The sequence below is a fragment of the Mustela putorius genome, unplaced genomic scaffold, assembly GCF_011764305.1.
Source record: "Mustela putorius furo isolate JIRA1106 unplaced genomic scaffold, ASM1176430v1.1 tig00000095_pilon_pilon_pilon, whole genome shotgun sequence".
Classification (NCBI taxonomy): domain Eukaryota; kingdom Metazoa; phylum Chordata; class Mammalia; order Carnivora; family Mustelidae; genus Mustela; species Mustela putorius.
In genome coordinates this window covers 34,473,532-34,488,883 of record NW_025421280.1, presented here as the reverse complement: position 1 = coordinate 34,488,883, position 15,352 = coordinate 34,473,532, and the positions used below count along the sequence as shown (strand labels likewise).

General features: G+C 39.8%; 2 protein-coding genes across 2 annotated transcripts; both read right to left on the bottom strand.

Annotated features, from left to right (window-relative positions):
* Nucleotides 1-780: 780 nt before the first annotated feature.
* Nucleotides 781-1,684, bottom strand: LOC101691478 (olfactory receptor 18-like; the record flags this gene model as incomplete). Its single annotated transcript, XM_045077741.1, is given in 2 exon segments — nucleotides 781-1,105; nucleotides 1,107-1,684. Coding segments are annotated over 2 exon segments (903 nt in total), but the record flags the coding sequence as incomplete, so codon positions are not given.
* Nucleotides 1,685-9,423: 7,739 nt separating this feature from the next.
* Nucleotides 9,424-15,072, bottom strand: LOC101691748 (olfactory receptor 18-like). The gene is made up of 3 exons (XM_045077739.1): nucleotides 15,058-15,072; nucleotides 13,401-13,514; nucleotides 9,424-10,425 (listed from the first exon to the last, which is right to left on the bottom strand). The coding sequence occupies exons 1-3, from the start codon at nucleotides 15,070-15,072 to the stop codon at nucleotides 9,424-9,426; spliced, it is 1,131 nt and encodes a 376-aa protein (XP_044933674.1).
* Between the last annotated feature and the right edge of the window lie 280 nt (nucleotides 15,073-15,352).

Genomic DNA, 15,352 nt, shown 5'->3' with positions numbered 1-15,352 from the left:
GAAACAGCAATCAGACAACAAAGAGAAATAAAAGGTATCCAAATTGGCAATGAAGAAGTCAAACTCTATCTCTTCACAGATGACATGATTCTTTATATGGAAAACCCAAAAAACTCCACCCCCAAACTACTAGAACTCATAGAGCAATTCAGCAACATGGCAGGATACAAAGTCAATGTACAGAAATCAGTGGCTTTCTTAAGGTAGAATTTAGATCCTCCTAACAAATGTTGGTGGGTGGGGGGTGTAGAATCAGAGGAAAATAACAAGATGGGGCACCTGGGTGTCTCAGCTGTTTACTCTGCCTTTGGCTCAAGTCATGATTTCCAGGTCCTGGGATCAAGCCCCACGATTGGCTCCCACCTCAAGAGGGAGCCTGCTTCACCCTCTGCCTGTCCCACTGCTTGGGCTGTTTCTCTTGAATGAATAAGTAAAAAAATTTTTTAAAAAGAAAAAAAAACGAGAGAGAGAGAAAGTTATGATTATCTTTCAATGATAGAAACAAGACTGCTCGTGACCAAGAGTTTTGGGTAATGCATAAAGAAAGTGAGAGGGGTACAGATATAAATAATCGTGTAGGGACTATGATTTAAATGGGAAGTCCAAAATAATCCCCCAATTCCATTAGAGCTATGCTAACAGGAACAGCTGTATAAACAAAATCAGAGATCCATATAGGTATATATGCCATGTGGCTGCAGATTCAGAATTTCTTGTTGTTGTTGATTTTCTGCATTTTTCAGTTCTATGAACCCAGAAAGAATAAAGCAAATGCTGATACTAGTCTGTTCTGCTGATCATACCCCACAGTGCCCTCTTGATGTCCTTGTTCCTCAAGCTGTAGATGAAGGGGTTCAGCATAGGGGTGACCACAGTGTACATCACCGAGGCCACTGCACCCTTCCTGAGGGAGGAGGAGATGGATGAACTGAGGTACATTCCAACGCCCGTTCCATAAAACAAGCAAACAACCAACAGGTGGGAGCTACAGGTAGAAAAGGCTTTGTACTTCGCACCTGTGGATGGGATTCTCAGAATGGAGGAAACAATTCATATATAAGAACAAAAGATCCCTGAGAGGGGAACACCACCAAAGATGGCTGTGGATGGAGATATCAGAGCAGGCAAGGTGGAAGAATTGAGGTGCATCACAAAAGAAATGATGAATTTCCACATCTGTGCAGAAGGTAAGTTGGGACACCATCAAAAAATGAATCTGAGATTCCAAAAGGCTGATGAAAAGTGACATCAGGACCAACAAGCCACAGAGGCATGAGTTCATGATGACTGAATAGTTCAGGGGGTGACAGATGGCCACAAATCGGTCATAGGCCATCACAGCTAGGAGCAGATTGTCCAAACACCCAAACAGGAAAAAAAAGGGCACCTGAGTTAGGCAGCCTGCATAGGTGATAGTCTTTCTGTGTGTTTGAATGTTCACCAGCATCTTGGGGATTGTTGTGCTGCTGAAGGCAGTATCAGCCAAGGACAGGTTGGAGAGGAAGAAGTACATGGGCATGTGGAGGTGGGAGTCAGAGCTGACGGCCAGGATGATGAGCAGGTTCCCAAGCAAGGTGACCAGGTACATGGACAGGAACAGCCCAAAGAGAATGGGCTCCAGTTCTGGATCATCTGAGAGGCCCAGGAGAAGGAACTCAGAGATAGCTGTTAGATTCTGTGGTCCCAGTCAGGTGGGACACCTCTCAAAAGAGAACAAGTATTGAGTAAACAGAACAAGTGTAGAGACACCCAGCTAAATGTGACTATTTTGGTTCAAGAATTCGCACTTCCCGTCGTACATCCTAGTACCTTCAGCAACACTTCTCATTTGTAAACTCTTCTTAGAACTAATTCCTTACTGCTGTCTGAGCTATTTACCTGTTTCTATATATATCCACTATGAAGACACTGGGCCAAGAATGTTAGAGAAATATACAAACATAGAAATACCTAGTTATACTTGGCTTCAGAACTCATATTTGTTGCCAGTAAAAACTGAGTTTTCTTGCTTTCCATGCATGATCCCATTTCCCAGAATTTCAGTTGCCCAAAGACAAACACTGTCATGAATGTGGTAGATATATTTTTTTCAGTGTTTACATAATATTAGTATTGATTTGTGTATTCATAAACAGTTTTCTTAAAAACTTACTTAATACCCTAATAATACACATATTGTTTCCTGAGTTCTCACTTACTGCAACAATGCTTTAAGTGTCTGTGAAGTATATACATCTATTTTAAGCACTTCAGAAGTGGCATAGTATTACCTGAAAAATGAACTTTATTATCTCTTAATTTATTACTACAACATTCACTTTTTTAAAAAAATATTTATTTATTCTGAGACACACAGAGAAAAAGACTACAAGCAGAAGGAGGTAGAGGGGAAAGGAGAACCTTTGGCTGTCTTCACACTGAGCACAGAGACCAATGAGGGGCTCCATCTCAGGAGTCTGAGATCATGACCTCAGCCAAAATCAAGAGTTGGACACTCAACTGACTGAGCCACCCAGGTGTCCCTTATTACAATAAATTACTAATAAAAATCTTGTTCCCACCTCCGTATTACACAAATGAGAATTTCTAAAATATATGCATAAAAGATAAGAACATTGTGAAAAATCAATATGTACAATTTTACTATTAATTATCCTTTTGTTTTCCGAATGGAAAGTATAGGAAAAATCAACTTCATGCTTTTATTATCAAGGTATAGAATCAGAAAGATCCCCAAAGTCTGTGTTCCAATGGTCTTTCCATGAAAAACCCACAGTAAAATACCTATCTTGGATAAGGAATAATATTTTATATTACAGATTTCAAAAATAGGCTGCAAAATGCATTACTATTCATAGAAAATCTTATGATCTATAATATTCATGTAGTAAGGGCCACAGTCAACCACTTATCCCAATTCCCTAATTCACAGATGAACTCACAGAATCCGAAGACAAGAAATTGTTGGTGCTGTTTCTGTTTGCTCATCTGGAACTAAAGCGTGTTTGAAAAGAAAGCAACCATTCGACACTGGTGGAGTGCACAGAGCCCTGGGATGGGAATCAGACGGAACATGGAGTATATGTCAACATCCCAACCTCTCTGTGCTGTTATCCTCCATCTAGAAATGGGGAGAACATCAACCATATCAAGATACATGTGGCCTCTAAAAGAAGTTTGCACCCAATAAATACTCATTCATGGTTTGTAAATCATAATTTGCATTATTACTGGAACAGTGAGTTTATTGGTGGAACCCAATTCTAAGAAAGGTTTAATGACTTTTACTTTATTATATATCTGGTAGAAGCCTATCATGTCCCAGGAAATTCATTCAAGAATGCATGGAAATGCATGGGTGGCTGTGTGACTCCATTGGTTAAGTGTCCAACTCTTGATTTTGGCTCAGGTTATGATCTCAGGTGTGAGAAATCAAGTCTGGCCCCCACTGGCTCTCCCTCTCTAAAAAAAAAAAAAGAAAGAAAGAAAGAAGAAAGAAAGAAAGAAGGAAAAAGAGAGGGTCAAAATGGTAAAATGTGTCTCAGTTAAGTACAGTAAGATTTGCCTCCCTTTCTCTTTTTCATCTTTATGGAAATCTCCAGTAATTTTCAAATGAAGAGTATATTAAGTGGAAATTGACAGGTCTCTTAGAAAATCTGTGGCATAGACACAGAGAACCACTGTTTTATATTTCATAATTTATATTTTATATTTCATCTAGATCTGTGAAACAACATTGGAAGGATGGAACCCATGCTGTCTCTGTCCCGTTTCTGAGCACCAAAGAAGGGTCCATTCAATATTTAACAGATATCACTGGTGCTCTTGGAGCCTATACTGTGCCAAGCAAAGTCTAAGCTCTGGGAAATCAGAAATGACTGTGATTCAGTTGCTTCCCTCCAAACACTTAGTATCTACCTGCATAAGGACAAAAAAAAAAAAAAGTTCTTTCAGGATCTAGGGAAAACTGAACCTTCTGATCACAGGATATTTTAGTTGGATAGATGGTGCTTAGCCTTGGTAATGACAATAATAACCACAACAATACCTAAAATTTACCGTATCCTTACTATATGCATCTACCATATTTAGTCACATGTTCAGTGCTCATCTTAATTCTTGCTCAATACAGTTGTAAGAACTGCTCAAACACATTAAGAACTCGCCCAGTGTCATATGGATGAAAGTAGAGCAGATAAGATTCAAAGGTAAGTGGTGGGTCTCTGAGGTGCAAGAACTGACTTGTTTGTTCTGTTTCCCTGCACTTCATAGTTTAAGCAGAAGTCCAGAGGTCTTTTCCAAAATTGCTATGATAATCTTGCGACAGTTTTTTATCTCCTAAGAATGGAATCTAACATATTGACCCCATATCTCCCTTAGAGATCAAGAGGGCCTAAATTATAGGAATCGGGGAGAATATGGAATATGAAGCAAAATTTGAGAGCTGAGGCAAGAAAGAGAGCTACCCTGAATTGTCATGAGCTGACTCTTTATAATCTCTACCTTCATCTCAGCCATCTTTTCTACAGTTGATGCAGCAGGTGACACTAACTGCTCTCTGGTGTCTTCTAGCAGGAACAGCCAAACAGGAAGAGCACAGGGAGTGGAGGTCTTTGCCTGGAGTAACAGGAAAGAGAGGTGAGACTTGGATAGGCAGGAGAGAATACTGTCTGGGTAGCCTGTGAACAGTCTCGCTGTCTGAATTCAAAACTAAATTCATGCCCCATCAAGGATCTGGCAACATTTTAAAAGCTTCTGTACCCCAATGCTTACAGCAATGGCCACGGTCGCCAAACTGTGGAAAGAACCAAGATGCCCTTCCATGGACAAATGGATAAGGAAGATGTGGTCCATATACACTATGGAGTATTATGCCTCCATCAGAAAGGATGAATGATTTTCCCAACATGGATGGGACTAGAAGAGATTATGCTGAGTGAAGTAAGTCAAGCAGAGAGAGTCAATTATCATATGGTTTCACTTATTTATGGAGCATAACAAATAGCATGGAGGACATGGGGAGTTAGGAGAAGGGAGTTGGGGGAAATTGGAATGGGAGGTGAACCATGAGAGACTATGGACTCTGACAAACAATCTGAGGGGTTTGAAGTGGTGGGGTGGTGGGAGGTTGGGGGAACCAGGTGGTGGGTATTAGAGAAGGCACGGATTGCATGGAGCACTGGGTGTGGTGCAAAAATAACGAATACTGTTATGCTGAAAATAAATAGAAAGTAAATAAAAAAATTTTTAAAAATTAAAAATATAATAAAAATATTGTTTAAAACTGAAAAACATTTAAAATTAAAAAAATAAAATCAGGAAGGTAAAAAAAAATATTGTGCTCCTATCCTTAACTCTGAAATGGTCATAATACATGTTGCTGTCTATCCAGGGTGGTAATGCAGATAAAAGTTTACAAACAATTAGAAAATTCATCTCAGTGTCTGGCACTTGGAGTCCCAAACTAAAGGCTTGCAACATTGTGTTTATTGATATAATTTCCTTCTTCACCATCATCATCACCTTCATGATCATGTGGAGGACTCAGGGAACAGTTAAAAAGGACCTATTTCCTGTTCTGATGGGAAGATGCCCAGGAGAAATAGAACTAGCATGAGACAAAAATAGAAATCTAAATAAGAGTGCTAGGGTCCCTGCCAGAACCAACAACACTAGGTCTTTATAGGGCTTTGCGTTGGACCTTTGCATTTTGTTCCCCTCCTGTCTGGCTATCCCAACTGTCCCAGTGGTCTGATGAGGAGGGAACAATGCTCTTCCTGTCCCTCCTGCATTCAGTCACCCCCACTGTACTTCCTACTCACTGGTCTGTACTGTGAGGAGGATGGTCTGTACTAGAGGAGGATGGAAGCTTGCAGAACTGGCTGCCTCTCCCCTGCCTGGAGCTTCGTGAGGACTGAGGCTTTTTTTCCAGCACTGGCAGGAAGACAGATGCTGGTATGGGTGTCCTCAAGCAGACAGCTCTGGGAGGAGGAGACTCATGTATGGAGCCCACTGACCTAGGAATGACAACTAAAAGGCTGGAAAACACAGGCTGATTGTTTACAGTTGAGGGCTCAAAGCACTTGGCACATAATTAGCCAGATTGGTCCATGTTCTCCCAATCTCTAAGGACTTGCTATTATTAATTGATGGAGAAAAGTGAATGTACTGGGTGGGGGGTTGTATCTAGACCCCCTCCTCTTCTCAGGAAGAAGCTGACTTTTATTCCACTTTTCTGACTTCCAAGTCACTTATCTCATCATAAAATTCAGACGCATTTTGTTTCAACTACAGAAAGCAACATATGACTTTTATATCTGTATAGCCACTGGCTTAATCATGTATTTTAGAAAGAATTAGGTCTTCTATCCAAGGAATCTTATTGAATTTCTGTTTCTGTTTTCTCAGTTAAAATATATGACTCTAAGGAGAACTTTCTGTTTTTCTTTCTATACTCCTGGTTTGGGGTTTGGAATCTGTTCATTGGAGATGTATGTTTTTTGCAGTTTTGAGAGATAGCTCAGGGTTAATTATTTTGTTTAGTGATGTATGTTATTATATTAGACAATTGTTTATTTTTACATATTTACCTGGTGACTTGATCACTTGCTTAAATACTTCAGGGTTCTCAGAGATCTATACATTCAAAATGTGGATGATCTCAAGGCTTGGCTGGAAGACAAACTCAGAGTTTGATTTCTCATTAACTGATGTGAAGAAAAACTTCAGTATTTACCCCATTAAATTGGGTGTGTAAGAAATTGTGCTTATGCATGTGTGCATCAATGGCAGAGGAAATTTTTAGAGAGCCCAAATGACCAAATGACAGTAGTATAGAGGATTGGAGAAGGAGGTGTGAGTGTTGAAATGTTTTAGAATTCTTGAACAGGAGGAAAATCATATTAAACTGAAGTCACTTGACTTCAGGAAGAGCCCATCCAATACTAAGTTCATTGTCAGTGAAGTTGGCAGCCTATTTGACTTAGTGTAAAGACAGAGCAAATTAAACCAGTTATTAGACAGCATTTCCAAAAGCCCAGATTGCTACCTCAGAAACTATATGTAGTATCTATAAAGGAAATACTGGTATGTACATGGGTTCCTGGATGTGTAGCAGGAGACAAAAGGACCCAAAGATGATTGAATCTGAGAGAAGAGAAGACAGCATGGTGACAAAGTAGAATCCTAATGAGGGGTGTTACTAGTGAAAGGAAAGATCTCTCCTTTGCTGAGGACATGGTCCTTCACTATCCTTGAGTAATGAATATGAAGGTAAGAGTAAAATTTTCCAAAATGACAGAGGTGACTTAATCTACAGGCACAATTAGAACCACACAGCCACTGGAAATATCACCACTACTTTAAACCTCAACTGGGCACCCTTGACCAAGAGATATCATTACAATCACCTTTTTATCCTGAGCTCACTCTGCAATCTCCCCATCGTATCTCACTTACAATGTAGATTTATTCCCTATATTATGATTGTCAGTCAGAGTTCAATCAAGAAAAGAGAAACTACTTGTTATTTTAGAGAAGGTAATTTTAGCATAGATATGATGAAATGTCTTTGTGAAAGGCACAAAAGAAAAATACGGTAACAGAGCCATAACTGCAAGTTAGAGTGACAACACCACAGCCAAAGATTCGTGGGGAAAAGATTGGGCATTAGCACACGTGATCTTTATTACAATTATTAGAAGAATTTAAGACAAGCCAGTTGGAAAATCAGAGAAGTGGTTTAAATATTCCCAGCCCCTACCACAGCATCACAACTTAAAGTATAGAAGGGTAAGTTTGGGGCAGAAAGAAATAGCTTAATTATCCAGCCCAATGAACAAGTTGTAGAGTGTAGCAGGTAAAGACAGGTAAAAAAATATTACCAAGAATATGAGGGGGAAAACCGCATTGGCTATTGTTATAGAAAACTCTTTCATATCTCCTCCTTTCAGATCTCTGATCACTTTGAGATGGTCAGGGTGTGACCATGAAGAACAAATACATGCAAGTTATTTTTGGATGGAAGGTCTGATGAAATTCAAGGGTCCTCCACCATGGCTGCACATTAGACTGACCTGGGGTGCTTTAAAAAATTGATCAAGTTATTTTTACTCTCCAGTCCAATTAAATTTTAATTGGTGGTGGTGGAACTCAGGCATGAGGATTTTTAAAGTGTATCAGATGTTTCAAAAATGAAGCCAAGATTGAGAACCAGTGACATACATTCTCTCATACAACCTGCATCAACAGATTTGATCAAAGCCAAAGTTTTATGGGAAATAGATGTGACAGTGAAAATGGGTGAGAATATATTTCATTGTTTATTTAAATTCAATTTATTAACATATAATGTTTAATTCATTTTGGAATAGAGGTCAGTGAGTTATCAGTCTTACATAATTCTCAAAGCTCATTAATCGTGTGCCCTCCTGAATGTCCATCACCCAGTTACCCCATACCTCAAACCCTCCCCTCTAGCAACCCTCAGCTTGTTTCATTTTTTTTAATATTTTATTTATTTGACAGACAGAGATCACAAGTAGAGAGAGAAGCAGACAGAGAGAGAGGAGGAAGCAGGCTCCCTGCTAAGCACAGCACCCAATGTGGGGCTCAATCCCAGGACCCTGGGATTATGACCTGAGCCAAAGGCAGAGGTGTTTTGTTTTGTTTTGTTTTGTTTTGTTTTAAAGATTTTATTTATTTATTTGACAGAGAGAAATCACAAGTAGACGGAGAGGCAAGCAGAGAGAGAGAGAGAGGGAAGCAGGCTCCCTGCTGAGCAGAGAGCCCGATGCGGGACTTGATCCCAGGACCCCGAGATCATGACCTGAGCCGAAGGCAGCGGCTTAACCCACTGAGCCACCCAGGCACCCCCAAAGGCAGAGGTTTTAATCCACCGAGCAACCCAGGCACCCCAACCCTCAGTTTGTTTCTTATCATTAGGAGTCTCTTATGGTTTGTCTCCTTTCTGACTTAATCTGGTTTGATGGAACTCTTCTATGATCCTCTGTTTTGTTTTTTAAATTCCACATATAAGTGAGATTGTGTGATAATTGTCTTTCTCTGACTTATTTCACTTAACATAACACCCTCTAGTTCCACCCATATATTTGCAAGTAACAAGATTTTTTTTTCACTATTAACTGGTCTCCAGACTTTATTTGTACTTTGGTTACAAATACAGAAGATTCCACAGGTTTAGTAAGATTCAATAGTGCAGTGATTTTGCCATACATAGGGTCCCAGAATATTCTCTCAATTCCATCAAAGATGTGCCAAGATGAGCAATACTCAGATATGACAAATCAGGAGGAATGGGAACAATGAGCTACCAAAACTATAAGACCAAAAAGGAAGCTTGCCAATTCCATGTTTGGTTTTGCAATCATTTATAATTAACAGACAGAAAAAAGGAGTCGAAGACTAGACTGTTCTGTTGAGGAGCCTCTGCAAAGCCCTCTTGACGTCCCCATTCCGCAAGCTGTAGATGAAGGGATTCAGCATGGGAACAACCAAAGCATACATTACTGAGGTCACTGCACCCTTCCTGGGAGAATGTGAGACAGCTGAACTGAGGTACACACCAAGGCCTGTTCCATAAAATAAGCAAACAACCGACAGGTGAGAGCCACAAGTGGAGAAGGCTTTGTTCTTCCCACCTGTGGATGGGATTCTCAGAATGGAGGAAACAATTCGTGTATAAGAACAAAAGATCCCTGAGAGGGGAATACCACCAAAGATGGCACCAATAAAATAAATTATTATGGTGTTGATGGAGGTATCAGAGCAGGTAAGGTGGAAGAGTTGAGGTGCATCACAAAAGAAATGATGAATTTCCACATTTGTGCAGAAGGTGAGTTGGGACACCATAAAAAAATGAATCTGAGATTCCAAAAGGCTGATGAAAAGTGACATCAGGACCAAGAAGCTACAGAGGCATGGGCTCATAATGACTGAATAGTTCAGGGGGTGACAAATGGCCACAAACCGGTCATAGGCCATCACAGCCAGGAGCAGATTGTCCAAACACCCAAACAGGAAAAAAAAGGACACCTGAGTTAGGCAGCCTGCATAGGTGATAGTCTTGCTGTGTGTTTGAATGTTCACCAGCATCTTGGGGATTGTCGTGGTGCTGAAACCAATATCAGTCAAGGATAGATTGGAGAGGAAGAAGTACATGGGCGTGTGGAGGTGGGAATCAGAGCTGACGGCCAGGATGATGAGCAGGTTCCCAAGCAAGGTGACCAGGTACATGGACAGGAACAGCCCAAAGAGAATGGGCTCCAGTTCTGGATCATCTGAGAGGCCCAGGAGAAGGAACTCTGAGACAGCTGTTAGATTCTGTGGTTCCACACAGGTCGGACAACTCTCAAAAGAGAAGAGAGTATTGAAAAAACAAGTGCAGAGACACCCAGCTAAATGCACCTATTTTTTTTAAGTTTAAAAAGATTTTTATTAAAGTGCACTTTGCATACAATAAATGCACATATCTTAAGTGTACAATTTGATGAAATTTGACAAATATATACACACATATAACCCATACTGCTATTAAGACAGAACATATTTGTTAACCCACAATCTCTTTTGTGCTCCTTGCCAGCCAATTGGACTGTTGACCCCACCACCTATTTTGATTCAAGCAATTTGAGCTTCCCAGAGTACATCCTATTACCTTCAGCAACATTTATCAATTGTAAACTCTTCTTAGAACTCTTTCCTTACTGGTGTCGGAGCTATTTACCTGTTTCTATTTATACCCACTATGAAGACATCGAGCCAAAGAATATTAAAGAAACATACAAATGTACAAACATAGAAATACTTAGTTATACTTGGCTTCATACTTTGTTGCCAGCAAAAACTGAGTTTTCTTACATTCCCTGCATGATCCCATCCCCCTGCATTTCAGCTACCCAAAGACAAACACTATCATGAATGCGGTAGATGTATTTTCATTTCAATGTTTCCATAATATTAGTATTGATTTATGCATCCATAAACAGTTTTCTTAAAAACTTATTTAATTCTACAATAATACACATATTGTTTCCCGAGTTCTCATCACAACGTGTTTTAAGTGTCTGTGAAGTATATCCATCTATTTCAAGCACTTCAAAAGTGGCATAGAAAGACAACAACCAAAGACATAGAAAAGTGGCACCTGAAAGACAAACTTTATTATCTCTTAATATCTTATTACAATATTCCTTTTTTGGAAAAATTATTTATTTATTCTGAGAGACGAATAGAGAAAGAGAGTACAAGCAGGAGAAGTTAAAGAGAGAGAGAGAACCTTAACTTGGCTTCACACTGAGCACAGAGCCCAATGAGGGGCTCCATCTCAGGACTCTGAGATGGTCACCTCAGCCAAAATCAAGAGTTGGACACTTAACTGACTGAGCCACCCAGGTGTCCCTTATTAGAATACTCCTAATAAATTCTTGGGCCCACCTCCATATTATACAAATGAGAATCTCTATAACATATAGGCATAAAAGATGATACATTGTAAAAAAAAATCAATATATGTACAATTTTACTATTAATTATTTACATTTGTTTTCCTAATAGAAGGTAAAGACAAAATCAATATCATGCTTTTATTATCAAGGTATAGAATCAGAAAGATCCCCAAAGTCTGTGTTCCAATAATCTTTCCATGATAAATACACAGGAAAGTGCCTATCTTGGATAAGGAATAATATTTTTATACCACAGATTTCCAAAATAGGCTGCAAAATGCATTACTATTCATTGAAAATCTTATGATCTATAATATTCATGTAGCAAAGACCCCAGTCAACCACTTATCCCAATTCCCTAATTCACAGATGAACTCACAGAATCCCAAGACAAGAAATTGTTGGTGCTGTTTCTGTTTGCTCATCTGGAACTAAAGCGTGTTTGAAAAGAAAGCAACCATTCAACACTGGTGGAGTGCACAGAGCCCTGGGATGGGAATCAGATGGAACATGGAGTATATGTCAACATCCCAACCTCTCTGTGCTATGATTCTCCATCTAGAAATGGGGAGAACATCAACCATAACAAGATATGTGTGGCCTCTGAAAGAAGTTTGCATCCAATAAATACTCAGTCATGGTTTGTAAATCAGAGTTTGCATTGTTACTGGAATGATGGGTTTATTGGTGAAACCCAATCCTGAGAAATGTTTAACAACTTTTATTATATATAAGAGAGGTAGAAGCCTATCATGTCCCAGGAAATTCATTCAAGAATGCATGGAAATTGGGGTGCCTGGGTGACTCCATTGGTTAAGTGTCCGACTCTAGATTTTGGCTCAGGTTATGATCTCAGGTGTGAGAAATCAAGTCTGGCCACCACTGGCTCTCCCTCATTAAAAAAGAAAGAAAGAAAAGAAAGAAAGAGAAAGAGAAAGAAAGAAAGAAGAAAAAGAGAGGGTGGAAATGGTAAAATGTGTCTCAGTTAAGTGCAGTAAGCTTTGCCTCACTTTCTCTTTTTCATCTTTATGGAAATCTCCAGTAATTTTCAAATGAAGAGTCTATTAAGTGGAAATTGACAGGTCTCTTAGAAAATCTGTGGCATAGACACAGAGAAGCACTGTTTTATATTTCATCTAGATCTGTGAAACATCATTGGAAGGAAGCAAAGCACCCAATGCATGGAACCCATGCTGTCTCTGTCCCGTTTCTGAGCACTTAAGAAGGGTCCATTCAATATTTAATAGATATCACTGGTGCTCTTGGAGCCTACACTGTGCCAAGCAAAGTCTAAGCTCTGGGAAATCAGAAATGACTGTGATTCAGTTGCTTCCCTCCAAACACTTAGTATCTACCTGCATAAGGACAAAAAAAAAGTTCTTTCAGGATCTAGGGAAAACTGAACCTTCTGATCACAAGATATTTTAGTTGGATAGATGGTGCTTAGCCTTGGTAATGACAATAATAACCACAACAATACCTAAAATTTACCGTATCCTTACTATATGCATCTACCATATTTAGTCACATGTTCAGTGCTCATCTTAATTCTTGCTCAATACAATTGTAAGGACTGCTCAAACACATTAAGAACTCGCCCAGTGTCATATGGATGAAAGTAGAGCAGATAAGATTCAAAGGTAAGTGGTGGGTCTCTGAGGTGCAAGAACTGACTTGTTTGTTCTGTTTCCCTGCACTTCATAGTTTAAGCAGAAGTCCAGAGGTCTTTTCCAAAATTGCTATGATAATCTTGCGACAGTTTTTTATCTCCTAAGAATGGAATCTAACATATTGACCCCATATCTCCCTTAGAGATCAAGAGGGCCTAAATTATAGGAATCGAGGAGAATATGGAATATGAAGCAAAATTTGAGAGCTGAGGCAAGAAAGAGAGCTACCCTGAATTGTCATGAGCTGACTCTTTATAATCTCTACCTTCATCTCAGCCATCTTTTCTACAGTTGATGCAGCAGGTGACACTAACTGCTCTCTGGTGTCTTCTAGCAGGAACAGCCAAACAGGAAGAGCACAGGGAGTGGAGGTCTTTGCCTGGAGTAACAGGAAAGAGAGGTGAGACTTGGATAGGCAGGAGAGAATACTGTCTCGGAAGCCTGTGAACAGTCTCACTGTCTGCATTCAAACCTGAATTCATCTCCTGTCTACCCCAGGAAAAACTTAAAAAGCTTCTGCAAAGCAAAGGAAACAATCAACAACACTAAAGGCAACTATGGAATGGGAGACGATATTTGCAAATGCCATATCTAATAGAGTTAGTACCCAAAATATATAAATCCTAAAATTTGTATGGAATCAGAAGAGACCCCAAATCGCTAAGGAAATGTTGAAAAACAAAAAGAAAACTGGGGGCATCACATTACCTGATTTCAAGCTTTACTACAAAGCTATGATCACCAAGACAGCATGGTACTGGCATGAAAACAGACACATACACCAGTGGAACAGAGTAGAGAGCCCAGATATGAACTCTCAACTCTATGGTCAAATAATCTTCAACAAAACAGGAAAAAATGTACAGTGGAAAAAAGACAGTCTCTTCAATAAATGGTGCTGGGAAAACTGGGCAGCTATATGTAGAAGAATGAAACTCGACCATTCTCTTACATGGTACACAAAGATAAACTCAAAATGGATAAAAGACGTCAATGTGAGACAGGAATCCATCAGAATCCTAGAGGAGAACATAGGCAACAATCTCTTCGACATCAGCCACAGCAACTTCTTTCAAGATATGTCTCCAAAGCCAAAGGAAACAAAAGCGAAGATGAACTTTTGGGACTTCATCAAAATCAAAAGCTTCTGCACAGCAAAGGAAACAGTCAAGAAAACAAAGAGGCAACCCACAGAATGGGAGAAGATATTTTCAAATGACAGTACAGACAAAAGGTTGATATCCAGGATCTATAATGAACTCCTCAAACTCAACACACACAAAACAGACAATCATATCAAAAAATGGGCAGAAGATATGGACAGACACTTCTCCAATAAAGACATACAAATGGCTATCAGACACATGAAAAAAATGTTCATCATCACTAGCCATCAGGAAGATTCAAATTAAAATTACATTGAGATATCACCTTACACCTTACAGTTAGAATGGCCAAAATTAGCAAGACAGGAAACAACATGTGCTGGAGAGGATATGGAGAAAGGGGAACCCTCTTCCACTGTTGGTGGGAATGCAAGTTGGTGCAGCCTCTTTGGAGAACAGTGTGAAGATTCCTCAAGAAATTAAAAATAGAACTTCCCTATGACCCTGCCATTGCACTCTTGGGTATTTACCCAAAAGATACAGATGTGTCGGGGACTGCCTCCGGCCAGGAAAGTCCCCGCCATTACAAGAAGGCGCTTGGCTCACTGCTAGCAAAATACGCTGCAAGTATACAATGAACTTTCTGGTGAAGCCTGCCTAAAGGAAGACATAGTTATTGGCTGTATCAAATTTAATCAGCATAGTAACAGGACTCTCATTGGCTCTCCCCATTGCTTGGCCCCTTATTGGTCACCCTGCTGTATATAAGCTAAGAAAGTTGATTAAATAAACGGAAATGAAGCATTAACACCATACCAGGCTCATTGTCATCCTTGCGGGCCGATGGTGCTGAGACCCAGGAAATATTAAGAAATATTAAGAAAAATAGAAAAACCTTGCAAGGGAGAAGTCCGCAGGTAAGCGGGGAAGGGACCACGATCAAAGTGGTGGGAATCTTGTACAAGACCGCAATAAGAAGCGGGGTGGCCTTAGAGCCAGGATTTAGCAGCGAGTATACACGGAACAGCCATTAGGTTGGTATTCTAATTATGGGATCTGAACTGTCAAAGTCGAGGTTAGAGGGTTCCCTAAAGGACCTTCTAAAGGCCAA